This window comes from Lissotriton vulgaris, chromosome 1_1, assembly GCF_964263255.1.
Source record: "Lissotriton vulgaris chromosome 1_1, aLisVul1.2, whole genome shotgun sequence".
In the NCBI taxonomy this organism is placed as follows: Eukaryota; Metazoa; Chordata; class Amphibia; order Caudata; family Salamandridae; genus Lissotriton; species Lissotriton vulgaris.
In genome coordinates this window covers 1,628,037,636-1,628,063,243 of record NC_141685.1, presented here as the reverse complement: position 1 = coordinate 1,628,063,243, position 25,608 = coordinate 1,628,037,636, and the positions used below count along the sequence as shown (strand labels likewise).

The 25,608-nt window shown below is 46.7% G+C and overlaps 1 protein-coding gene across 8 annotated transcripts in view; it reads right to left on the bottom strand.

Annotated features, from left to right (window-relative positions):
• SBF1 (SET binding factor 1) overlaps window positions 1-25,608 on the bottom strand; it is a 1,591,024-nt gene that overhangs the window by 700,745 nt on the left and 864,671 nt on the right. For all 8 annotated transcript variants that reach the window (XM_086918836.1, XM_086918839.1, XM_086918838.1 and 5 more), the window contains exons 20-22: window positions 18,590-18,762; window positions 11,061-11,134; window positions 9,008-9,203 (exon numbers count right to left, since the gene is read on the bottom strand). In XM_086918836.1, the coding sequence (XP_086774962.1) occupies window positions 9,008-9,203; window positions 11,061-11,134; window positions 18,590-18,762 (443 nt within the window). The remainder of the gene's footprint in view (window positions 1-9,007; window positions 9,204-11,060; window positions 11,135-18,589; window positions 18,763-25,608) is intronic.

Below are 25,608 nucleotides of genomic sequence, written 5' to 3'. Positions count from 1 at the left end.
GAAAGTATCAATGTGCCTTCAGCGGAAGCTATACACCGCCTCACGCTTAAACAGGAGGAATATAAGATTATGGCGAAGAAAACAAATGATGGCCAAACTCCACCGCACTCAGCATTGGATATATGAACTGGGGGATAGGGCAGGTAACATCTTGGCCTGGTTAGAGAAGAGGGATCAGGGCGAGTGGTGGGTGCCCAGGTTGACTCTTAGAGATGGAACACAAATCACACACCCAATGGTCGTAACAGAAGCCTTCGCGGACCAACTGGAGCAAATCTACTCCCCCTCCATTACGTATACGGCGGAAGACTCCAGCCAATTTCCCTCAGATAGTGACTTACCGACGCTCTCTGACACTGATAGAGATGCCCTTGAAGAGAACGTGACGACGAGATCCTGCAGGCCATAAGTCACATCCAGTCGGGGAAGGTGATGGGGCCCAATGGGACAACCATTGAATTTCTAAAAATGGTTGCCCTCCAGGTAGCCCCTCACTTGCGGGCCTGCACAATGAGAGTTATGAGACAGGGATCCTGCCGGAAGATCAACACCTAGCATCTATAGTTGTGATTCGTAAGCCGGGGAAGCCTGGTGATAACTGCGGCTCATACCAGCCAATTTCATTAATTAACATAGCTAAAATCCTCACGAAACTACTTGCCTCACAATTGGTCATGGTTATTTCCGCACTGGTCCAACCAGACCAATCTGGCTTCATGACAAGGAGGAGTACAGCGCTTAATATACAGCGTCTTCACAATGTGCTCGCGCGCCAAGAGTTTATATAGGAAGACGCAGTGGTGTTATCTCTTGATGCCTCCATGGCGTTTGAGTGGCATACCGTTTGGAGAGTTAAAGAAGAAGGGGTAACCTTGTGTCCCTCAGAACCTGGGTATTTAATGGTTAAGCAAAAAATTGTTCTGTTGGGTAAAAAAAAAAAATACTTTTGACAATGCTAGTACATGCAATATAGGGCAGAAGCTCTCCTGTACACACATAATACTTTAGCAAATAAGTCATATGATCAACTGGTTTGTACTGTATCTTTTTATCAGAATTACGTAGTTCTATGATGTCATACAGTACATGGGTGGACTGTCAGCATAAGTGGTGCGGTGCAATTGAGTGACAATTGTGTTTAGTGCTTAAAACAGTGAAAGATATATACAGTGCAAACAACTTCATATATACAGATATATACAGGGGTACTTGGGGGCGCTGTACTCAAAGGCTCACAAGGGGCGATATTTCGGCCCGATAGCTCATACCATTACACTCCGGCGCCAGGCGAACTCCCGTCTTGGATGGTCAAATGTCCTCACAAAAGCCACGCCACTGTGGTATACTCAAAAATTGGGACTTCTGGGTCACCAGCCTAGTTTTGACAAGTGGGATATCATAGCAATTTCCACTATTGGAGATCTGATCAAAAAGGGCTCGATCCTTAAGTTTAAGGAATTGAGAGACAAATATGACATGGCCCATGGAGAGGTGTTTAGATACCTCAAATTAGACACGCCTTCAACACAGCCTTTCCTGACATGAATGAGATACCAGTGTCACCCCTGTCGGAAGACCGCTGCTCACTAAAGTCATATCATTGACTTACAAAAAACTATGTAACAACTTACCTGACTCCTTTCACAAACTTCGAGACAGATGGCAGGCAGATCTAGGGCCCATTGACGAGGAGGAATGGGAAACAGCACTAACATCCCTTAGGGAAGCAGCCATCACCCTTCGTTTTCGGTTAATACAACTCAAAATGTTACCAAGATCTTACCTGACCGGGGTTACCATGGCAAAGATAGGCTCAAGAGCAGACTTGCTCTGCCTCAGGGGCTGCCAGCAAAATGCAACCTTCTATCACACAATTTGAGATTGCCCAAAGGTGTGACCAATATGGGAGGGGGCCACAACTCACATCCAGAATGCCCTGGGAAAAGAGCGAACCCTTATGCCGAGACTAGGTCTTCTTAACATGTGGGTGCCGACTGACCTCACGGAGGTGGAACAACAATTGACCACATTGGGCTACACCTTAGTCAAACGCGAGATTGCATATGGGTGGGGGGGTGGGGCGGCGGGGAAGCCTTCTCCCCGACTGTGGTTAAGAGAGTTTGATAAATGCATGATTGCAGAAAACAAGGTATTTAAATCAAGAGGGTGTCCGCAAAAATGGTACAGGAAATGGGGCCAGTGGAATATATACAGTGGCAACCTGTATGTATTCCCCTCAGTGGAAATGGAAATGCAGCGCACTGGAGAGCGACAGATGGACATCCCATGATTGTAACTACTCTACCCTCTATTATGGCGGTAAAACATTGTACAAATATTCAAAATGTTGAATGGACAATGCATGTGACCTTTGACACTGTGAAATTACTAAAAATATATTTATTTTTTAAAGTCCCCCATCACCACTTTATCCCCCTCAGCAAATCCTCGCAGCATTGTTAGTGTAGAGCTCAGAAACTGTCCTGGACTACTATTGGGTGCGTATAGAGAGGCAACAGTGCACATTCTGCCATGGATTTGCTCTCTGACCAAATTAGTCTCCACTTCCTGTCAGACTTGTGTCCTGTCGGCTGAAACTTTAGCGAGGAATGAAAGAGCAGGGCAACCCCATTGTGTTTTGTAGATGCTGACGACTGGTAAATAATCGGATATGCTCTGTGGTGTAGTCTATAGTCAGAGTTTCAAGTGTGTCCCTTGTAAATCTACTACGTCATGTCTTTGGTCTAATAGGTACTTCCATAACTTGTGTCTTTGGGATGGGGAGTTAAGACCCTTAGTGTTCCATGCTAATGATGTAACTACCATTGAAACTTAACAACCTACTGTGCTTCCCCTTATTAACACCTTGAGAAACCCTAGATACCCATATGGTTTCCCCATCTCTCCCCCTTGATCCATGGCAGGTCGATCCCTTCCCCCGATGTCCCTGTAACTGTTGGCCTTGTTTTGGAGTGCCTGTACCTCCTCAGTTAAGAAAATGGGGCAAAAAAGATAAAGTAAACCAACAAACCAATTTGAACCTGGGAACAGTAACTAGGTAACGTTGCTCTCCCAGAGTATCTATTGGGGTGGATCCGCCAAAGCCTCTTCGGAGTGAGCCGTCATGTGTCACCAGGAGGTCCCAGTGGGTCAAATTTCCTTCACCCAGCATTCTCTTTATGGCCCAGGTAGTGACTCGCTGCTTCCCCAGATGCGTCACCATTTCTGCTGTTGGCGCAGGCGTCTCTGGGTGCGCCAGTGTTCCGGTTTGGATGTCTCTTTCACTCGATTTGGGTCTTCACCCTCTTCTCTTCCCTTGTCCAGGGTCTCCGGTGCCGATATGTTCAGGATATTTGCTGCTTCCTTGAGTGTGCTCGCTTAATAAGATCTGTCCTTTAATATGAAAGCAATGCCAAATGGATATGTCCAACGATATTTGATAGCGTCTTTTCTCAGTTTATCTGTGATTGGACGGAATTGCTGTTGGCAGGCTAGTGTAGCAGGGGCGAAATCCTGAAACAGTGCACAGGTGAAGCCTTGGAAGGCCACCTCTCCTGCTCGTTGGGCTGCCTGGAGAACTGCTTCTTTCACCTTGAATGAGTGCAGTTTAATTAGGACTTCTCTTGGTCTCTTATACCCTCCAGAGTTCGGCGGGCACACTCTATGTGCTCTGTCTATTTTAACTTTGAGTCCCGTAGGCCCCTGTAGCTCTGAGAATAGACCCACTATAAAGGCCTATAGATCCGATCATTCCGCCCCCTCCTCCAAAATGTGAATGCAAATGTTCTCCCTTCTGGAACACTTCTCTAGATCTTCGGATTTCAGAAGTGATGTCTGGAGTTGCAGCCGGAAGTGTATTGCTAACGCCTCCACCCTGTTGAGACGTTGTTCTAGGTCTTGTGTTTTAGTTTCAAGATCCATGGTACGAGTGCCCACCGAGTCAGCATCATGTTGGGGGGAGGTGAGCTTGCCTTGAAGGTTAACACGTAGGTTTTCCAATGATGTGTTCATATACGACTTCAGATCTTCCCTCAGTTCGCGTTTAAAGTCCCTTAAGGACACCAGGAGGTCTTTCCTAGTAAGCGTCATTTTGTCGTCTGGGCTCTCCACGGGGGCTACTCCCCTCATTGCAGATGGCATGATATAGTCCAAGACGCTGTTTGCCTGATTTTTGTTCGGAGGTATAAAGATGGAAATAGTATATGGCGATAGTAGATGTTGAGATCCTCCACCTTTCCTTGAGTGCTGTCTGTGAATCAGTGTCGGGGCTAGCCTTAAAATTGGTTACTTAGCAATAGGCGCTCCATGACTTTGACTTAGTTAGTGCCTACAGGACCATATACTTGTGGAACTAGCAGAGGAGCATAAGCATGGCGATCTGCCTTCCCCGCGGTGCCGGCACAGTTTATCTCTTCTGGTCTCTGCAGTAGGCAAGAGTATTCCTCTACACCCCACCAATTCGTTATTCTGTGAGTCACCAAAAGGAAATTAGGCCATGTAGCTCCCTGCTCTGTGATTCCGTTGTCGCCGTGAAAATGAGCAATGTGGGCTGCCTCCCACCCTCCGTTTGCATCCTGAGGAGCCGCCATTTTAAGGTCAGGCAACCAAGTCTGCCGATTCCGCGCGTCGCCGTTTCCAAAGTCAGCGCGTCTAAGGTCCCCAATCCCAGGACCCGGTGAGTAGACCCTTGCCCCTCGCCTCTCATGTACCCACCAGCAATGCTTCCTAGTTTGGCTGCCGGCGCCAGCCGGTGGCCACAAACAGAAGGGGGCCCTTCACTCTGTCGTTCCCGGGGCCTCCTACTGGAGTGTACAGTTCCTCCTACCAGCCCTGCTCCGTCTCCCATGTTTGTTACCGTCTTCTGTCCAGTGGTGCGATTGTCTTTGGAACAGGGGAGACCGTAGCAGCCCGGTCGGGGTATTTCTTGGTCTCGCTCGTTGCCAGCTGCCCCTCTGCCTCAATGTTTCATCTCGCTGCATCCGTCTCTAATCTGATATTACTTGGGGCTACTGCCAGGTCCGATGAATGGCAGCCCCTGAACCGCTATTTGTAAAGTCCAACAGTTGTGCTAGAGGGTCTCATTCCATATTAGTGGCCACCCTTGCTGCAGAGCCCTCACCGATTACGTCCAACCGGCAATCTTCAGGGTTCTCCTTTCTGAGGCCACACATACACGTTACGTGTGAGGTAGCTTTTGTAGTTGCTATTACAGTGGCCAGGATAGTTAGTAAGCTTTAAGCTCTTTGTGCAATAGAATCTTACACAATATTTCATTGCAACAGAGTGGCTTCAAGGACACACTCAGCTTTCTTCCCGAAAGTTTTATATTACTTTCAAATTAATTTAATCTCATCTCTACTGTATTTTTCAGAAATGTCAGTACTCGCTCATCTTTGGCAGAGAAGTCCTTTCCCTCTGTTGATCATGGAGACATTTATCTTGACAGGACCAAAGGAATACTTTGCCAGTTATGGTTAGCTCCTTACTGGCATGCCAGATGGAAAATCTTGTGTATTGCCGTTTGTTATCAGTTAGCCTATTAGCACCTTTCTAAGAACCCTAGAGCTCTTTCTACATGAAGAAAGGCTCCTACCAAAGTCTGTTTAAGAAATGTCCCGGTAACATAGAAAAGTAAGGCAGCCATCTGGAAGACCAGCCACACTTTCCTAATCCCCGCTCCTTAGATGAGGATTCAAAAGCGGACACTTTATTTGGCCAAGTTGCTGTGAAGAATCTCTTTAGAGAAGGCTCTGATTGTCAGCAACCAAACTAAATGGTGTCTTTTTCACTGCTCCTAACTTTTAGGACCATCAGTGTAAGTCCTACGATGCAGAAGGAAATCTTACATAAATCTTAGTTTATCACTAAAAGTATCTTCATTGAAGTCACTAACACTCCCTCCTCCACAGTTGTCAATTATTCCAATAGTAAATTACACTTCTATTAATTCACAATTGTTCTTCACTACTTTAAAAAGAACGGAGGCTGTGAAGCAAACTGCCAGTCTAGTGATTGTTGGGAGATGGAACTTGCTGTATCCTATTTTTCAACCAGATCCACTTTTAACCAATTCGGCCCTTTTTTCATCATGTTTCTTTTTGTCGTTTAGGGATTTCCAAGGTTAAATCTAACACCTCACAATAGGTTTTGCCAGATATATATTGTATATAAATGGCTATTACTAGTATAAAAGTCCAGAAAAGCCTGGCCTGTTTGTTCTAAGGCAGTTCGATCAATGATTTGGGAAATGGCAGGTTTTACCTCAAACTCAAAGGCATGGATGAGGAGTTTACTCAGCAGACAGGCAGGAATATTCTACATCAGGTGTCTCCAGCCAGTCGGTCGCAAGCTATGAGTAGCTTGCAGACACCTTCAAAGCAGCTCGCAGCCTTTAGTTAATTTTAAAATAAGCACAGGTCACATTTCCTTTTTAAAGCCAAGGGAAGGCTGTGTTTACGATGATCATCTGGCTACATGATAATGAGTAGTGCAGTAAGCTTTATGACACAGGCTGGGGCACAGAGGTGAAGAACCGAGGTATTTAAAAATCTTAAATAAAAGTCCTTGTAAACTCAATACTGGCGCATGTGAACAAAATGTTTCTGAATGCTTTTAAATGGGAGAAAAATAAAATGAAGAGTTAACCTAATGATTAAGTTAACTCTTCGTTTTAATTTTCTCCCATTTCAAAGTGTAGCTTTTACAAACCGCAAGCGTATTTCATCTTTCTCACATTAATTCCAAGTCTTTAATACTCTGGCAAGTGAAGGAATTATTTTCATGATTCGGACAGGTTTCTGTCAGAAATGCCTTCACTTTTTGTTAAGTGTCTTTTGTGTGGTAGGAAGAATGCAATAGCAGAACCTTACAAAGAGTGTGTGCTATGACTTTCAGCAGCTCATACTGTAAAAGACTGCAAGATATGCCAGATGTCTAAAATAATCTTGAAGGACTGTGAAAGCATAAGATTAAGAGTCATGCTGCAGGAAATGAGAGCTGAAGAAAAGAGGAAAAAGAGAGAACATAAAAACCCTCTTCTCAACCAATCTCTGAAAAGCGGCAAACGCTACAAAAGACTCACACAGAGGGAGATGAAAGGAAAGGAGGCTGAATGCGAAACATAAGCACCATCACCACAACTCTTGACATTATCAAAGTTATTCAAGATCGATGTCTCAGGCAACAGCGTTGCCCCTGAGGGCTTCGGTTCTGGCGTGTTCACCAAAGGCTGACTCAACATCAACACCATCAATCATCATCAGCAGTGTGGAAAAAGAGTATTGCTTATTTCAGCATCACAATTTCAGCCCATCTTACCACATGCAAACCACACTACTAATAAATATTTGCACACACAGAAAATTATATACAGCGTTGTATCAGGTTTCATTACTCTATGAGCGTCTTGGTACTTCTGGAACCCTAGCCTTTTACATAATGGGCGCATCCATTGCTTCCTCGTCCTATCATATGCCAGGCAGAAGAACAGAATGTGTGCAATATCATCATTTTGGCACAAGGTACATAGAGTGCAAGACATTTCTCAATGTGGTTTTCATTTCACAGTATAAGCCTTGATTTGGAGAGTTTCATACCAAAATTTCATATACAGAATTCTTGCCAGCTGTGGTTGAATATCAAGGGATTGTTCATAACATGAATTAGGTTTCAAAATAAAGAATTTGGTAGTCAATCTCCCTAGGTTGGAATTGCTATGAAGAGCATTAAGGATATGCATCCAATATGTTTGTTTCAGCTTTTTGTTTGCGCTTTGCACCAGCAATTGTTGTTCCATCAAATTGGAATGAAGGCCAAGCTTGTCAAACCATTTCTGAACACGTCTAAGCCAAGGGAAAGTTAGTGCCTATCAAGTTCTAAAATGTCCTTAATGCCCTCTCTATAGTCCACCAGCTCCGGAGTTGTCCATAATCTAATCCAGTAAAGCACCATGCGTAAAATTGCAAGATGCTCCACCAGCTTTATGTTTAGATCACAATACATGGTACAGTGGTGTTGCTAATGGTAGTCCCAATATCCTTCTCATAAATGTATTCTCACCAGATGTTAATTGTTTGATATTATCAGTGCCCCACAGTTCAGACCCATATAGGGCAGCCACTTGTGCTTTATGCTTGTATATCTCTAAGGCTGGTGTAATCGGCTTGGTTAAAGATGAGTTATATTTGTTAATAATAGCCCTGGACCCTTGTGTGAGGACCATTGTGGAGTACTTGTTTGTGGTTTCCATGACAGCCTTGAGTCAAGTGTAATGCTTAGGTACACAAAATTGGACACACGTTCTAATTTTTTCCTTGGCTGTCAGTACATTCTGTCTGTGCCATGTCGACTCTACACTCGCCAACACTTGCAACACCACAACCTCTATCAAAGTCACCCAAACGGACACAGCGATTCTCAATGTCATCAGTATGTTCAACGCCAATCAAGACACTTCAGCTCGTTCAAGAACAGAGCTGCTCAAGACCAACCTTTTCTCTACGCCTGTTTTTTCTGCTAGATCCAGTTCCATTTCCTGCTTGTCCTGCAATGCCTACACTTGTTAGTGTGCTCAAGGGAAAGAGGGTTTACTTGTGAGCTCTTGGGGAGGGAGCCCTGAACTTTACAAGCTGAAGCTAGAGGAAAAGCCAGCAACAATAATAGGGGAAAAGAACGGGTCACTGCAAAGTATAAGAAGTTATGGCGTGTGAAAATCAGTTTCTTTCCCACAGTTATAGGCAGGAAAAAATACAACTGATTAGTGTTCTCTCACCCAAAGGCAGCGGGCTTAGCCATACAGAACTAAAAACAGCATGTATGGCACTGGGATTGACAGCTAATTAAGCATTTTCCAGTATGGACAATGTAAGAGAAATATTGGCCACACAAGGAGAAACTGAAAGAAGATATGATGCTGAAAACGTGCAACTACAGAGCCCTATGGTGGTGGAAAAAACACCAAAACCAGAAAAGAGAATGCAGGAGCAAGAGAAAACAGACAGCCTTTTACCTAGAGGATCAGTGGATGTTCCCTTGAAGATGCAGCGGTAGGATGTGAGGAAAATAGCTCCTTCAGCTGGCAGCAGGGGGGGTCCTCCAATATTTCCTCCGGATGCCTCTTCCCGTCCATCTGGTATGAGATAAACACGAAGTCCTTCCATCACATACTCTTCTCCTGTTAGCAGCACAGGTCGGAGCAGCTTGGGCTAGAAGGAAGGAAAAGAATCAAGGCACAGAAGAATACTGAGGTACAAAGGAGAGGGAGGCATATACTGAAGCAGCAAGTTATCTACAAATGCTCTGTCCAATACCATTCTTTAACAACCATCTAACAAGCCAATAAACTTAAAGGAGTCCTCGATACAGACTGTAAACATGAGGAATTATCAACTTTCAGGGTGATCATTGGTAGACTGGCATTCAGGCAAGAATAATAGTATAAATGCGCAATTTATGATCACTGTGAAAGTATGTAGATACACTTATTTTCAGGTAAAGTAGAAGGAGAAATAGAATTCCATTTAATAAGATTTCAAGACACCACCAGTATTGTAAGGAGCAGTGTGAGATGAATTCTTAGTATGCTTCCAACATCGTTCATTGCTCATAACACTAAAGTCACATGTAGAACTTTTTTACATGCACATCCAGGATCTATATAGAACAAAATTACTTGAAAAGTATCTCTATAAGTCGAAACATTCATCTGTTGATTATAGATGCGAGTAATGCTCAACTATGAGCACCACATAGTTTCTGTGCAAGGAGTCAAGCCAAATCAGTTATCTGGAGTATATACCTGGTGTGGTAAGCATGTCACCCTATTCTGCAAAACTTAAAGTCGCTGCCTAAATTTTTACTTATGATTCTTATTCACTTTTTAATTGTGAATTTTAAATACTAGAATGGATTAAGATCCAATACATTTCTGCGGAATAGCTTTTTTGTAAATCATTTTGTGAAATTCCCATTGTAACATTTTCCTCTCAATGTTCCTACTCATGATTGAGAGAATTTGTTCGTTGAGAACTTCAGAGGATTTGTTTTTAGCCCTTTATGACAGTCCTCTAGTATCCAGTTGCTGCATGTTAATATGCAATGGGACCATAAGTGGTTCTTAACCTTTTAGCTACTTTGGACCTACACTGAATCACTACTAGAAACAGAGTAAACCCGCCTAAGCAATATCTGTTAGTTGAACCTCAAAACAATACAAAAGCAAGTATACACCAAACTATATACAGAAATGACAAAATGTTTTGCTTACATCACAGATAAACTAAACAAAAATCAGAAGTTAATTTTAATGGGAAGGTTAGAGCTTTTCAATATAGGATTTCATCACTAAAAGATTAAGGGAAATGCTAGCCTATAGCATATCACTGTCTTTTTTGGTTTTAATGCATGCTTTCTCTTTTTTTGGCGCATGCCTGCCCTTCACTTGAGGCTCACAATCACCCATACTAAATTCTATTTGCAGTACCGCTGTTGATCCCACAAATCAAGCTAAGGATATCAACTTAATATTTTGCACCCAAAATACAATTTGCATACATTTATTTAAGATTGAACATTTCCATTTTGTTTTTTTATGTATACATACTTTATTAATCTGCTACAACTTTCTAATTTGCTCAGCAGTTGCAGACCCCCTGGGTAGGTGTTGAGGAGCCTAGGTGTTCCATGGACCACAAGTTAAGAACCACCAGTCTAGAACAGACTGGTGGTTCTTAACTTGATAAAGCAGGCCAAACAATTCGGATAGATGCTTAATAATAGTCACAAGTATTATTCAGCCTTACCACATTCAACTGGTAACACAATGAATTCTTCCTAATAAAACACTGGGAAAGAACCTTGAAAAGAAAAACTGTCTAAGAAAGCTATCACACACACTAAGAAACTCGTTAGTCAGATCAATAAGCAACTTATAATCATTTGCTGAGACTCGATACAGAACCAAAACAATGAAGAGCAAAGGGTAGGGAGGGGATCAGAAGCAGTATAAAGGAAAGCAGGGAGCTGAAATAAGAGCCAAAGATAGCATATAGCAAGAGTGATACCTTTTGGATGGGAGGGAGCCTCTTGCTTTCTCTGTGGACAGCATCAAGCGTCTCTATGTGCATCTGGACAATATCTGAAACAATAAAATATTAAACTAAGGATGGTAAGGGAAAGAAATACGTGGGACAGAAGAATAGACAGACCAGCTTAAGAAAGGAAACCACCGCCTAAGAATCAGCTGTCGTGCTGCCCCCCCCCCCCAGTAGCCACGTTTTAATGCAAACACCAAGCACAGCAGTTCAACTGCAAATGTCTAAGAAATTCACTGGCGCACATGGATGTCCCATGTGGGATTTTGACTGTCCAAAACGTCAGCTGCTCATTAGCTTCCCAATGCACTATTCACAAAGATTACCTATTATCTAATGCAAAGTCCGTATAAGGAGGGGGGCGCTAGAGGGCGCACTGCGGAATGGCCGCACTGTCGTGAGGCTCCCGCTGCCCGGAGCTAATATCCGCCTAGGTATCCTGACTACCATCGCTGCGCCCTGAACTGACCCCACGGTTCGGTTGGGATATCGGCTGTCCACCCACGGTCCAACTCCTGTGCCATTCGGAGGTTGCTGGCCGAAGTTATGAGGGTCCCAAGTTTCTCCGACTCGCGCTCTGGAAGTCTGATGCCATCTTGCCCGGCGCCGCCGCTCATGCCAGTCCGGGGCTCTGCACGTGGGGTGTAGGCCTAGCTCCGCCCATCTCCGCCAGGCCCGATCGCTGGCCGGGCGAGACGCTGGGCTCTCCCTTGTTGTCGGACTTTTCTTGGCTTTCCCATCTGCCTGTCCAGATACCATCGCCTACGGAAGTGCCACGGATTTAATACTTGGTTTCTGGGGTTTGCCACCTTGGGCTGGGAACGGCGACGGCCTTTGCTCATCGGTGGGAGTGGCGGGGCGTGCTGGCCTGCTCGTGCCCCCACGATTCGAGCTGCTTTTTGCTTGGCCGGGTCCCGTGCCCGTCCTGTATCCTGACTTCCATTTGCCTCGTTCCCCTTCTGTACCACCGTCATGGGGAAGCCGGACACTAAACAGTCCAAACTGTCCTTTGACTCTGGAGGGGCCAGGCGTGGGGCGCGTTCGCTCCAGGAAGCTGGAACTTCGCGGTCCCCCCCCCCGAATGTCGCTGAGAGTGTCCCGCACCCACCTCCACCGGACTTCGCCCAAATGATGCAGGAGATGAGGCAGGGGTTCGCCACTATAGTGGACAAAGTGGACAAGATATCGTCACGCATGGATGCGGTCGATCAGAAATTGGACGTACATGAGGAGCGCTTGACGGCGGCGGAACAGCGCATTTCGGATCACGATGACACGGCGACCACCCATACCACCCAGCTGGCGAGAATGGACAATATTTTGCGTGTCATTGCCGCCAAGAACGAGGAGTTGGAGGCGAGAAGTAGGCGCAACAACGTACGCATTGTAGGTGTACCGGAGTCCACGAATGTGGGCAAAATGGAGACTTATGTGGAGAGGCTACTGGTGGGCGCCATCGGGGCGGAAGTTTTCTCGTCCCAGTTCATCGTCGAGAGAGCGCATCGGACGTTGGGACCTCGCCCGGCCTCTGGGGCTGCACCGCGTCCCATCATTGCGCGCCTATTGAATTATCGTGACCGAGACGCTGCTCTTCAGGCTGCCCGCACTAACAGGACTCTCTCCTTCGAAGGGGTGTCTTTCACCATGTACCCCGACTTCACACCGATGGTACAGGACCAGCGTCGGAAGTTCTTGGGGGTGAAAAGGAAGCTTCGGGACCTTCAAGTGGACTACGCCTTGCTTTATCCGGCCAAACTTCGAGTGACGCACCAGGCTAAACAACATTTTTTCACCAACCCACAGCATGCTGAGGACTTTGCGAAGCGCCTCCAGCGCGAGCGCGCTGCTGCGGATCGTGGTGACGATCGAGATCCGGAGGGTGAACATTCGGCTGCTGAGGAGGAGGTCGCCTGATTCTGGTGACTTTGGACTTTGTCTATCTTTTTCCCGGTTTTTGTAGTGTTGTGGATATGTAACTTTTTGTATCGGGGCCTGCTGGCTTCCTTCTCAGTATTTGTGGCCTTGCCATTGTCCATATTGGATTTTTTTTTTTTGCTGATGCGTGGGTTATGTCTGTATCATGATGAGTGAGTGCGTTTTTGCTGTTTTTTTGGGGTTGGGATGGCACCGCGGGATGGTGTTATGGGATGTTGCGCTCTGGGCACCCACCCCCTCGCGCTGCGCCTGGGGCCGCCTGATACTCGTTGGCGCGGACACTGGCGGGGCGTGAGGGAGTGGCGTCGTGCACCTCTGGAAGGTTCCCCGGAGGGTGTGCCCCATATTTACCTTCTGTTTGGATTCTAGTCCTCTGTTGGTTGACTGGATGTGTGTTGAGGGATGGGGGGGAGGGGTGTATGTGGCCTGATAGTTGGGGTGGTGTCAGGTGGGTGGATGGGGGGGGGTTGAAGCTGTCCATGTCTGTTTGCCCGAGACTTTTGGTTCGCCTTGGTAGCTGCTACTGTTGTCTGAGTGCACGGACATGTCGGGGTGCCCGCTACCCGGGCTGTTCCACTTTCCTATCTTACGGGACGGGTTCTGGGATCCGTGCTCCCGTCCATTTTGGGCCCGAGTGCGCCGGCCGCCATTTTGGGCTGCCACGTGCCGGGGCGCACTCTGCGAGCGTAGCACGTGTGCGTGATGTGGGCCGTGTGGAATGGCTTGGCGGCGCGCGGCGCGTAGGCTGTCCCGAGGGCTTGCTGCGTGGATGGGTCGGTTGGGGGGGTGTTGTTGTGTTCCTGTTTGGTTGTTTTGGAGATGACTGGGAGATGTATGGAGCGTATGTGGAGGTTTGCCCGTGCCCTGAGGCGCGGACCTATCAGTGGCTGTTGCTGGTAGTTGGATGCCCTGTATGTGGTTATAGGGTCCTGAGGGGCCCTTATTTTACGTGATGTCAACTGCTGTTGTGGATCAGATCTCGATTTTGTCCTGGAATGTACGGGGCCTTAATGATGCCAGGAAGTGTCGCAGTGTGATACAGTATTTGGACAGGCATGCTATTCAAGTTGCTTTTCTCCAGGAGACGCATCTGCGCCCCGCTCCCTCCCCCACTTTCGGCGGAAGGTGGGCTGCGGCCAGGGGGTTTGCTTCATACTCTTCTTATGCTCGTGGGGTTGTTACCCTTGTTAAGAAGTCGCTTGCATTCCAGGAACTTGGATCTATGGGGGACCCGGAGGGGCGCTACGTGCTGCTGTGGGGTCGGCTTGGGCAGACCACTGTACTGTTTGTTAATTGCTATGCTCCCAATGTTGATACGCCAATCTTTTTTGTCACTCTGTGGGGTCATGTTCTTGCTGTGGATGCTACTCACATTGTGTGGGGGGGTGATTTTAATCTTGCATTTCAGGCCCAGGTGGACAGATCGGAGGGTAGCCCTCAGTACAATGTACAGGCAAGGGATGTGCTGCGGGGGATAGTGGAGGAGGCTGGGATGGTCGACAGCTGGAGGTTCACCCACCCCTCCGCTAGGGAGGGCACCCATTACACCACACATGCTCGTTCATGGGCGAGACTGGATTATGTATTTCTCTCTAGAGGGTTGATGGCTGGCCTAAGAGGGGCCTCACATTTGGCTCGGACGTATTCTGATCACTGTCCGGTGAAGGTTGATTTGTCCGTCCCCGGGTTACACAGACCGCGCCCGCCTTGGCGTTTGTTTCCGACTGCTTTGCTTGACCCGGTGTTCAAGGAGGAACTCGGTGCGGAGGTGGAGGCGTTCTTCCCTAGAAACAAGGGCTCTGTGGAGAGCATTGAGGTCATTTGGGAGGCATTCAAGGTTACGATCCGGGGTGTCACTATTTCTAAAAGTTGTGGAGTACTCCGTCTGATTGTTCGGACCCTCGAGAGGTTGGAGGCTGACTTGCGGGACTTGGAGCGCAGAATGCAGGTGACTTCGGACCCCGCTCTTCTGGCACAGTTCCGCACTAAGCTCTCCGAGTACGAGGAGGAGGCTGCTCGGGAGGCTAAGCACAGGGGGAAATACTGGACGGCGAGGCGATACTGCGAAGGGGAGCGGCCCGGTAAGGTCCTCGCTGCCCTTACTAGACATCCTAGGCATGGGTCGGACGTGTTGGAATTGGTGTCTCCGGATGGCACTCGCTGTCGAGATACATCAGAGATTCAGCGCACTTTTATTGATCATTATGCACACCTTTACACGACACATCAGACGGGTGAGACTCGATACGGTGGCTTCCTCGACGAGTTGGCGCTCTGTTGGCTATCGGATGGCCATCGGGAGTTCTTAGGCAGGCCCCTGGAGGAGGAGGAGGTCAGGAATGCCATCATGTCTCTTTCTAATGGGAAGGCCGCCGGGCTGGATGGCCTTCCTGCTGAATTTTATAAGTGTTATATTGACATTATGGCCCCTGTGCTCCGTGAGGTGTTTGAGGAGTCTCTGGAGGAGGGACGCCTTCCGGGCTCCATGCGGGAGGTCGCCATCACGTCGCTGCTCAAGCCGGGTAAGGATCCACTGGATGTGGGCTCCTACAGGCCCCTCTCATTGCTCAACTGCGATGTTAAAATTCTCGCGAAGGTCTTGGCGGTGAGATTAGCCGAACTCATGCCCGTTATCGTGTTGCCTGATCAGTCGGGATTTGTGCCCGGTCGCGCCACCTCTCACAATCTTCGCACTTTGTTCTCGCTTGTGTCGACCATCGATCCCGCTGTCCCGGTTGCCGCTGTCTTTCTTGATGCCACTAAGGCGTTTGATTCTGTCGAGTGGGGCTACCTTATTGATGTTCTTTGTCGGATGGGTTTCCCCAGGATTTTCATCTCTTGGGTTAAGCTTCTATATACTGATCCGATGGCGAGGGTAGTAGTGAATGGGGTGCTGTCCCCCTCGTTCCCTCTCACGAGAGGGACCCGACAGGGTTGCCCCCTCTCACCCCTCTTGTTTGCTATCGCTATTGAGCCGCTAGCCTGTAGGATACGTCAGTTTCATCAGCAGAGCGCCTTTAATTGTCTTCAGCGGCAGGTCGGCATTTCTTTATATGCTGATGATGTCACACTCTATGTCAAGGACCCTGAGAACAACCTTAATTCGCTCCTGCGGGAGCTGGTCGCTTTTGGTGGCGTATCCGGGGTTCATATCAACTGGCGGAAATCTCAATTTTTCCCCCTCACATCTGCGGTGGCCAGGTTTCCCCTTGACTACCCTCTGGAGTGGTGTGACTCGGAGTTGCGCTATCTTGGTATTGTTGTATCCTTAGATAGTGGAGACGCGGTTCGGCTCAACTATGGTGTGGCCATTACTAAACTGGCGGATGATGTCACCAGGTGGATGTCTTTACCCCTCTCCATGGCCGGCAGGGCGTCTCTTATCAAGATGGTGGTTCTGCCCCGCTTTCTTTATCTCTTTCAAAACCTCCCATATCATCCTGGTGCTTATTTCTTTCGTAGACTTCGTTCTGAGCTTCTGCGATTGTTCTGGGGGGGCAAGCAGCCACGGGTGGCCTGGGCTACCCTTACGTTGCCTTATGCTGATGGCGGTTTCGACGTCCCTGATTTTGAACTCTACTATCTCAGCGCTCAGGCGCACTATGCCTATCATTGGATGCGCCCCACGCCATTCATGCCCCAGATTGCTGCTGAGCATTGGGTCGCCCACCCGCTCCCACTGGAGGGGATGGTCTTGGGCAAGGTGTCAGATGTGGAAACGCCCCGCACGACGGTGACATGTACGGTGGATGCTTGGAAGCGGACGGCTCATTTGCTAGACGTTTCCTTTCTTTACTCGCCGGCCTTGCCTCTGTCTTATCATCCGGATCTGTCGCTGTTGTTGGAGACGGGGTTTCAGCGAATGTGCAAGCGGCTAGGTGTTCTTACGTGGGGCGACTTGTTTCATGAAGGTGCCTTTCGTACGCAGGCTCATTTCTTCGGTTCGGCTGCTTGCTCCCCCCTAGACCTGTTCTACTTTGTCCGCCTGCGGCAGGGCATGCGTGCTCTGCTACCGGACTATCCTTCGGAGCCTGGGGTAACCCTCCCCCTCCATGTGCTGCTGGTTTCAGATGGGCGACACCTGGTGTCGAAGTTATACGGGGCTATTCGCCGACAGCGATCGGTCCCGACCAATCGGGTGCGCGAGCAGTGGGTTGCCGAATTAGGTGCTCCTATTACAGACGAGCAGTGGAAATATTGTTGCGGGCTCACGGCCAATGTCTCTTCTAGTTGTCGCCTTAAAATTATCCATTACAAGTTTGTTCAGAGGTACTACTATACCCCGGCGAGGAAACTGCGGTTTCATTTGGCGGAGGATGACAGGTGTGCTAGGTGTCGAGCGGAAGGCGCTGACTTCTTGCATTTGGCTTGGGGTTGTGCGGGGGTTTTGGAATATTGGGCTCAGGTTCATGAGGCCCTGCAGGTTATGGCGGAGGATGGGGTGGCGTTTGACCCCTTGGTGATGTTACTTGGCTTCACTAAGGACGTACCTGCCTCTCACCGTAGATTTGTCGACGTGGCCCTGTTGTTGGCTAAGCGTAGGGTTGCTTGCTGTTGGGGTCGTGGTAGGGTGCCGCGCTTTCAGGACTGGGTGACTGACCTCATTTACTGTCAGGATCAGTATAATATCTATTCTGAATTGATGCCTGTTCGTTGTAGACCAAAGGACTTTTGGAGTCCGCTCCAGGTGTACCTCCTGACCAGAGCTGCGCGGGACTCTGATTCTGAACTTGAGGACCGTGAGGGGATAGGCTGATGACAACGGGATGGGCTGGGATTTTACACGGCACCTGCTGCTCTTCCGATATCGGGGGGGGGGCTGACTGTCTCCTGTTCCTGCGAGCTATTGAGGGGTGGGAGTCTGCCTTCGGACAGGTGTTTTTATTGGGAATTCGGATTGTACCCCTGTGCGGCACCCCTTTATCCAGTGCTCCTCATACTTGTGTCCACTCTGGCTCACGTGATCTCCGCTACTGTATTGTATTCATATTGCATTGTCTTATTGGCTCGCCTGTCCATGCTGGCTCATTGTATTTTCATATCTCCTGCACATTTCGCTGTTGTTCCTTGTATTGACTGATGCCTCGCCCTGTACTTCCTCGTGTCTCCATATGTAGTTCTGTTTTGTATGCTTTCTGGGCACTGACGCACCACTGCAATGGCCGAATGTGACTGTATGTTCTGAATGTACACTTCCCTTGTACCTACTTGTCTCCAAATAAAGGTTTAAAAAAAAAAGTCCGTATAAGGAGGAAAAAAAGAATTCTCAGCGACCTCTTCAAGCATGCGATTAGAAACAAGGACATGAACATTGGTGATGTACATAATAACCCTTGTAATCTACCTTTACCTTATTAGAAATCATGACGATAAGACCCTAAATCTATTTGGAAATGTGTAACAAATACACATACGCTGACCCTCCTACGCCCGCCTGAACCTCCTAAACAAGATTAGGAAACAAAGTCCTTATGGTTCTTATGTAGTCTCTGTAGTCTTAATATACATTTTATATGGAATTATGAAACTCAGTAGCCTGCTGTGGACCTGTTTTGGTCCCTTACCTGGAATCATTATATGAAGTCCCTTCAGGTGTTCATTTGTGACACCACTTTCTGTGCACACTTTATCTACAAAACGATTGATGATTCGCACCACGGTATTGGCAACATCAGAGTTCTCTGCATCCTCAAAACCACTCTCCGTGTCATAGCTGTCAGCTACACTGCCAGCGATACTACATGGGAAAAGAGGTACAAGGTGAAAGACCACAAAACTGAAGGGATTGCAAAGAAGCTACTGCTTTGAAATATACTACACTCTACCAGTCATGCAAATTAGAAACAGATTTTTTTTTAAATAATACATTCAGGATGCTGTATTTACTGTTCACAGTAGTATGAACTACACTGCTAGCCCCAACAATACACAGGGATAAACATGGAGTAAGCAATACAAGGAAATACAAGAAATCAAAATTAAAAAAGGTGACAGGACTTATGTGGTTGACTTATTGACTTCGCCGAACCTTTTTGCTGTGTAGCATCATCAAAAAATAAAAGCAGAGCAACTACCCCCTCATTTTTTTGTACCCACCAAGCTTACCAGACAGCGCAATCTTTCTGGTAGCGGACAACCTATTGTGAGCTAACAGTCTGATCTCTTCTTACCATTGGTTGACTTTATTGTCACTCTTGTTCGCTTGCTTCTGGTTCAATGACTTGCCTTGTCCATCATGTGTTTGTCCCTCCACTGGAGCTTAGCCTCTTTAATTATGCATTTATTTAATGAACTACCTTTTTCTTTTAGGTTAAACAGGCCATGGCAGTGCATGTATTTTCAAGCTCTCTCCCTCCCGAGGTTATGGTTAGCCTGAATAGTCATGTGATTGCGGCACACTCTCCATCCCACGAGTAAGGTGTCTATAGTAAAGGTCACCTGCAGCTCAGGGTCCAAAAATAGTATGCCCAGCAACAAGTTTGTTATTTTACCATAGGAGATTGCATTGAATAAAGGGAACATTAGACCATCCAAATGCCCCTCCGCTTATGACCAGTGCCTTACCATGCACTGTTTCAATGGACGCATATGCAACCATGCGTGCAACACTACTGCGATACATGTAGCCATCGTTCCCAACAATATCATTACCATCTTCACTGTGATGTTGGAAAAAGGATAGTAGGATTTGAAATGTCATCACCTTGTCTTGATTTTCGCAGGCTTTCCATGTTACAGAATTTAACATTCCTCCTATGAAAAGGTTTGCAAGTGATGTGCATATAGAAGCAGCTTTTTCACAATGACTATGAACTCCAGCATTTGTAGCAGGGACAGTACTATCGGTGTGTGTTAAGACATTGTTCTTGGCTCCTGCTCTTTATCTGCCAGCCTTCCAAGTATGGGAGAATGTGAATGAAGTAAATTCTAGATGTGCAGCCCCACTGCTAAGCATTAGTAAACACTCTTGGGACTGCTGTGACCTCAAAGGAGAGAACGTTGAACTGGTGGTGCTGGCCACTTACCACAAAGTACAGGTAGTGGTGAAGTGTCAGATGTCAGGGGATGCGGCAGGTGGTGTCATTGAGGGTAAGGGTCGCCATGTGGTCTCTCATGCAAACTAACAGCATGAAGAACTGCACGGTTGTTTGTTTGGAATGCTCTGATATGCTGTACCGATTCAACAGCCTAAAATTGAGAATCTGTGCAGGGTACCATCCTTTTTAGGATGAGAAGGTACAGGAATTACACTTCTTGGCCCCATTGGTATTGTGGTACTAGTTTGATGGCACCTTTATTGCGTGAAGTGCCTGTACTTCCTCTTGCTACAGCCATAGATGGCCTTGAGTCTCTTGGTGCTGTTGAGGTGGTATATCTGGTATGGAACTCCAAGCAGGGCAATGGAAAGGACCCACTTGCCTGAGGTTATTACCACCCACTGTGGAAGGAATAACCTGATTTGTCCTCCTCCATGACAGGTGTTGCATGATTGGAGAAAATTTATGCAAAGTCATTGCTTTGCGGTAGAGGCACGCTTGCTAGAGCTGCCTATTCCTGTGCCTTGTCTATTGCCACAGTAGCCACCCAGATGGTAGGACCGGAAGGTATGGCCTTCCTGAAGGGATGCTACTGATGGAATTCGCACCACAGTGATGAAGGTACAGCTCTGGCTCCCCCTCTATAGTGCTGTTTTTGAAACCCCGTTTTAGGAGAATGTTTCTAGAGAGCAGCCTTAGTTTTAATGGTTTTAGTATCTTTTTTTTAATCTGCTCTTGCATTTTGTCCACCCGACACCCCAAGAGATGTTCCCCATAGAAATGGACATTGATGAATTGTTGTCGAACCTCAGGGAGGAAGCCTGACACCCTTAGCAATGCAGAATGGCAGAGAACAATACTGGTATTGACTTCCATGAAGACTATGTCTGAGTCTAGAGTTCCTTAAATGTTAGCATTAGCTAAGAGCTTGCCTTCTTGAAAGAGCTTCCACCCTCTTTTGCAGTATGCCTCTGGAAGATGTTTTACCAGCATCTCCATTTCTTCCCAGTGGTAATCCTCCAGTGGATTGACACACCCATCAGCAAGGCACTTTCCATATGAGTTTATTTCCTTAATCCCCCTGGCAAGGGGTGGGGCATCCCCACAGGCCTGAAACTGCAGCTCTTTTCCAGACTGTAGTGATGATAGTCCAGTGGAACATGGTCTCGAATATATGGTGGATTGCTAGGAGCAAGCTTATACCTTGGAGGTACCACTGAAACCTTTACAGTTTCTTTAAAGTTTTCAGTGGCAAACCTTGTCTTGCCTTTAAGAGGCGGTAAATAGTGCATCAATCATACAGTATTTGACAGTGTTTTCAATAGGAAATCCTCCTCCACTACATGTAGATCTACCATATGATGTTAAGCTGCCCTTTTGTAATGCTGCATGTTTGCAATGGTGTCATCAGGAGATAAGGATAAGGCTCTAGATCAGGCTTCTCCAACCACTAGCTCGTGGTCTACTGGTAGCTCTCCAGCTCCTTATAAGTAGCTACCCTGTGTGAAGTCCAGCCTTCTAAATCAGAAGATTGTGCTTGATTGAATATATGTATGACAACATTTAAAAGTGTGTATACGAAATGAAAATGGAGGTATTGTGTGAACTTATAACCCTATATTTGAAGAAAAACGGTTACATTCCAAAATATATTTAAAGCGGATATTTGATTGAAAAATCATGTTTAATCGGAGCACCTTATTACCTTGGCACTAAGAGTATTGCAGCTATGGCTGTTATGTTATCCATTTGAAGGCACTGCAAATTTTGAGAAATACTTTTTACCTTACAGGGCAACTCCGATGCACAAAGGTGACTGCAGCTGCTAAGCTTGGATACTTTGGCCTATAACAATCTTTTTTAATGTGATCGTAATTACAGCACTAATATTACTGGTAGCTAAGGGTGATTTTCAAGGATTATAATTAGATCTTAATAAAGAAAAGGTTGGAGACCCTTGCTCTAGGTTAATGTCTTCCTATGGACCAAAGTGGATGTCATTCCTATATTCCAGTAATGCAGGTTCGAAGTAGGGGGTCTTGAAAGTCAGCCAAATGATCACAGTCTGAGTATATGTGGAGATCTTAGTGGATTCTGTCAGCGCTGGGACGCTCCCGGGCAGCCATGCGCTCTATAAATCTCCAAAATAAAAAATAAATAAATAAAGAGTGAACAGACCATTGAGGAGAGGATGGTCTGTGTGGTTACTAAGCTGTGTACTGTGTGTATGTGGTGCTGGTAAATGAGCAAGTGAAGGGCAGGCCTCGAGAAATCTACTTGACTACTCGCAAAGGCGAGTCTGATTTTATCATCGAGGAACAGGTGTTCTGTTTACTCAAAGTGAAGAAGCAATAAAGATGCATTTAAATCTTGATTTTATCGTGTCACATCTGCTCCGTGTTCAGAGATGGTCAGAAGTCATATTGCGCCTTCTTACAATTACTTTTCTTTTTCTGACTGCAGAGTTCCAGGATTTTGTAAAGAGAACTGATTGACATGCTGTACAAAAGAGTGTGAAATGAAAGGCTGCAGAGTTTTTCCAAACACACAACATTTCAATAAATAATAATCCAACTGTACAAACATTTCAAAATATATTTCAGTAGTTATGAAAGTCTATTTTTGTACTTCTGTGAGAGGAAAAAAATATTTTAATAGGATGAAAACACTTTACTTTGGTGAGGTGCAAATTATAAATATGCTTTCTGAAACCCAATGTTCACAAATTATTGTTTATAAACTATATAATTTTATCAATAAAGCTGCATGTTAGAGAGAAGGTTTTTGGCCATTTTTTTAATGGGAAGTTTATTGTCTGTAAACGACAAAGCGCTACCACATCAAGCTTTAGTAATATATTTATTAAAAGTGAGTTTTAAACAGGAACTGAGAAATACCCCTGCCCCAAAGGCAATGCTATTAGTAAAGTAAGAGGCAAGTTAGGGATTATGTGTACCCTATATGTGGGCCTAGGTTCTTATTATATATGGAGCAACGTTTAGTCTATTTAAGCAAACAAGAAGAGTTTTTTTCCTACAGCAGAAATGCTGAATTCACATATTTGAAGGTGCACTCATGTGAGAGGAGTTGGCCTAATGGCTTGGGCGATCGACCTTGAATCTGGGAAACTGGGTTTGAGTCTCGTCAATGACGCTGAACATCCTGTGCTTGGGCAAATCACTTAATCTCCCTGTGCCTAACAAAAACGAATGTGTCCTCATGTAATGCAACTGGTGCTATGAAAAGCGCCCTGATACCCGATTCGGGGCAAGGTCGCGCTATATAAAACTCTGTTTGTTGTAAAAAAAAAAAAAAAAAAAAAAATGAGAATGAAGAAAAAGGCAGCTCTGTAAAACAAAATATTTGCCTAGGATCACACAATTTGAGACCAGTTTATGGGTCAAGTACATTACAGTTAGATCAAGCAGATTTTCCAAGTTACTCAACCTGTAGGTTTAGCAACATTTTCATGTTTTTTCGAGGCCTAAAATGTGTTGTGGGGCAATGGGCAGTTCCCTGCTTTTCTTCGGTATGGTAAAGCAACGCAGCACCTCCAATATCTTCTTTTTAAAGGCTAGCCTATTTCTGGAAGTGGCTGTTGTATGTTGTCGTTTCTTAGCAGGTGGTGGGCATGCAAGAAATTGTCTCGTAGAAGGATGTTTTTCTATTTTGAACTGTTTGGTATCAGGCATTTCATGTAGCTCAGATGCCTCACTCGATTATGATCTCAACACTAAGACAGAAAGGTCGTAAGACCCAAATTACTCCCCTCGATTACATTGGCCAAGTAGCATTTCCCGCGGCATCAATTAACACCATGGAACGCGCCAAATGCCAGGCATTTAAACAGATCTTTCATATACCTGTCCATGCTCGAAACACCTTGGTACGCCTTGAATTTGGGCCAAATAGCGCTATGAACCCTAAACTAGGGGGAACATGGCGGCAGGCTGACGTCTGCTGAGGGAGCTCCGGTCCGGAGGAGGTTTCCCCGTGGAGAGGCAGCGACAGAGGCTCAAAAACGGTGAGAGCAGAGCGGAATATGTTCTGATTAAGACGAGCGGTTTTTTTGAAGGTGTTCTTCTTGTTTTTCCCCGCAATACGGAAAAGTAACCAAGTTAGACGAGGCGGCGGCGTTTTCACCAGCCCAGGAGAGCGTCCGGCGCTAGGACCCAGGGGAGCAGAGGGGCGGTGAGAAACGCGAACGGAGACGGAGACGGACCAGGAAGTGAAGGCGGCCGGCCGGCGGCGTGTAATGAGCTGGATCAGGCGAATTCCAGAATTCGATTCTGGACCAACGGGCTGCGAAGTCGGAGGTCCCTGCAACCACCCATCTGCGCAAAAGGAGAGGAGGTATTTCAGCGGAATAGCGCAGGGCTCAAGGGATTGGACCTTTGCATTGAGGCAAGCTAGGCGGCTGTTGGCAAGAGTAAGCCTCAGCTCACCGCTAATTAATAACTTTGTGTATCGAGCCTCCTTAAAGGAGGAGGGTGAGGTGCAGGGGGGTGAAGAGAGGGGAGGGCGGTTACCTAAGCTCCAGAGGAGCACTGTTGTGCTGAAACTCAGCAGTGGTGGGACAGCATGTAAGTGTTTGTTACAGGATAAGGGCATGGACTCTGAAGTTAGCACAATACCAGTGAATCAGCCTACTCACCTCAGGCAGGACGAGGAGGTAGTTACTTTTTCAGAGAACTTGGTGGAGGAGGCCGGTAAGAACAAGAATAAGACTGCCATCAAAGATAAGGGAAAGAGTAAGGTGCCTTCCAATATATCCTCAAACGTATCCCTCAAAGTTCTTTCCTCTCCCCCCCCTCCCCCCCCACCTCTTCCCCCTTCCAAACCACCAGTTCGGAATAGGTATCAGTTAAGGTCCACGATACAGAAGTTAGGAGCTGAGGTTCCCGTCGCTGTCTCTACAGGTGTCATCCCAATCTCCCCGATAGGAAGAAGAAAGAGGAGTAGTAGAAGTAATATCGTGGGGGAAGTGACTAAGCAAAAGCAAAGGCAGAAGCAGAAGCTGAAGCCACTAAAGACCTGCGGGACTGTCCCCAAGCCCACACCCTCTTTAAAGGCTTACTTTAAAATAATGGAGAAGGTGGTTGATACCCCATTAGGGGGAGGGAGTGCCCCCTGCTCCAGTACACCAGGATCATCGGGTCCGTCTAGTCACTCCACATCTAAGGGCCTTAAAGCCACAGACCCTCAAAGTCTTAGAGATGTTTCGGATCATACTTCTCCTGATATACCAGGTGTTTCTTTCGCAGTGACTCTAAAAAACAGCTACACGGTTCTGGGACAGTTAGAGGACGCGACAAATCAAGAGAGCCAGGAGAGGTTAGAGGAAGAGCCAGTGCAAGAGGATGAAATCAGAATAGAGGGTGGACCTTCTGGTCAGACGTCGGCACAGGCCACCCAGGCCAGCACCCTATCTTCTGCTAGATCGTTAGAGACAACCCCGGACGCAGGCTTGTCACAGGTGGGAGCTCTGCTTCTAAGTCTCAGAGAGGATTTGCTGACAAAACTTGATCAGAAATTTGACACATCTG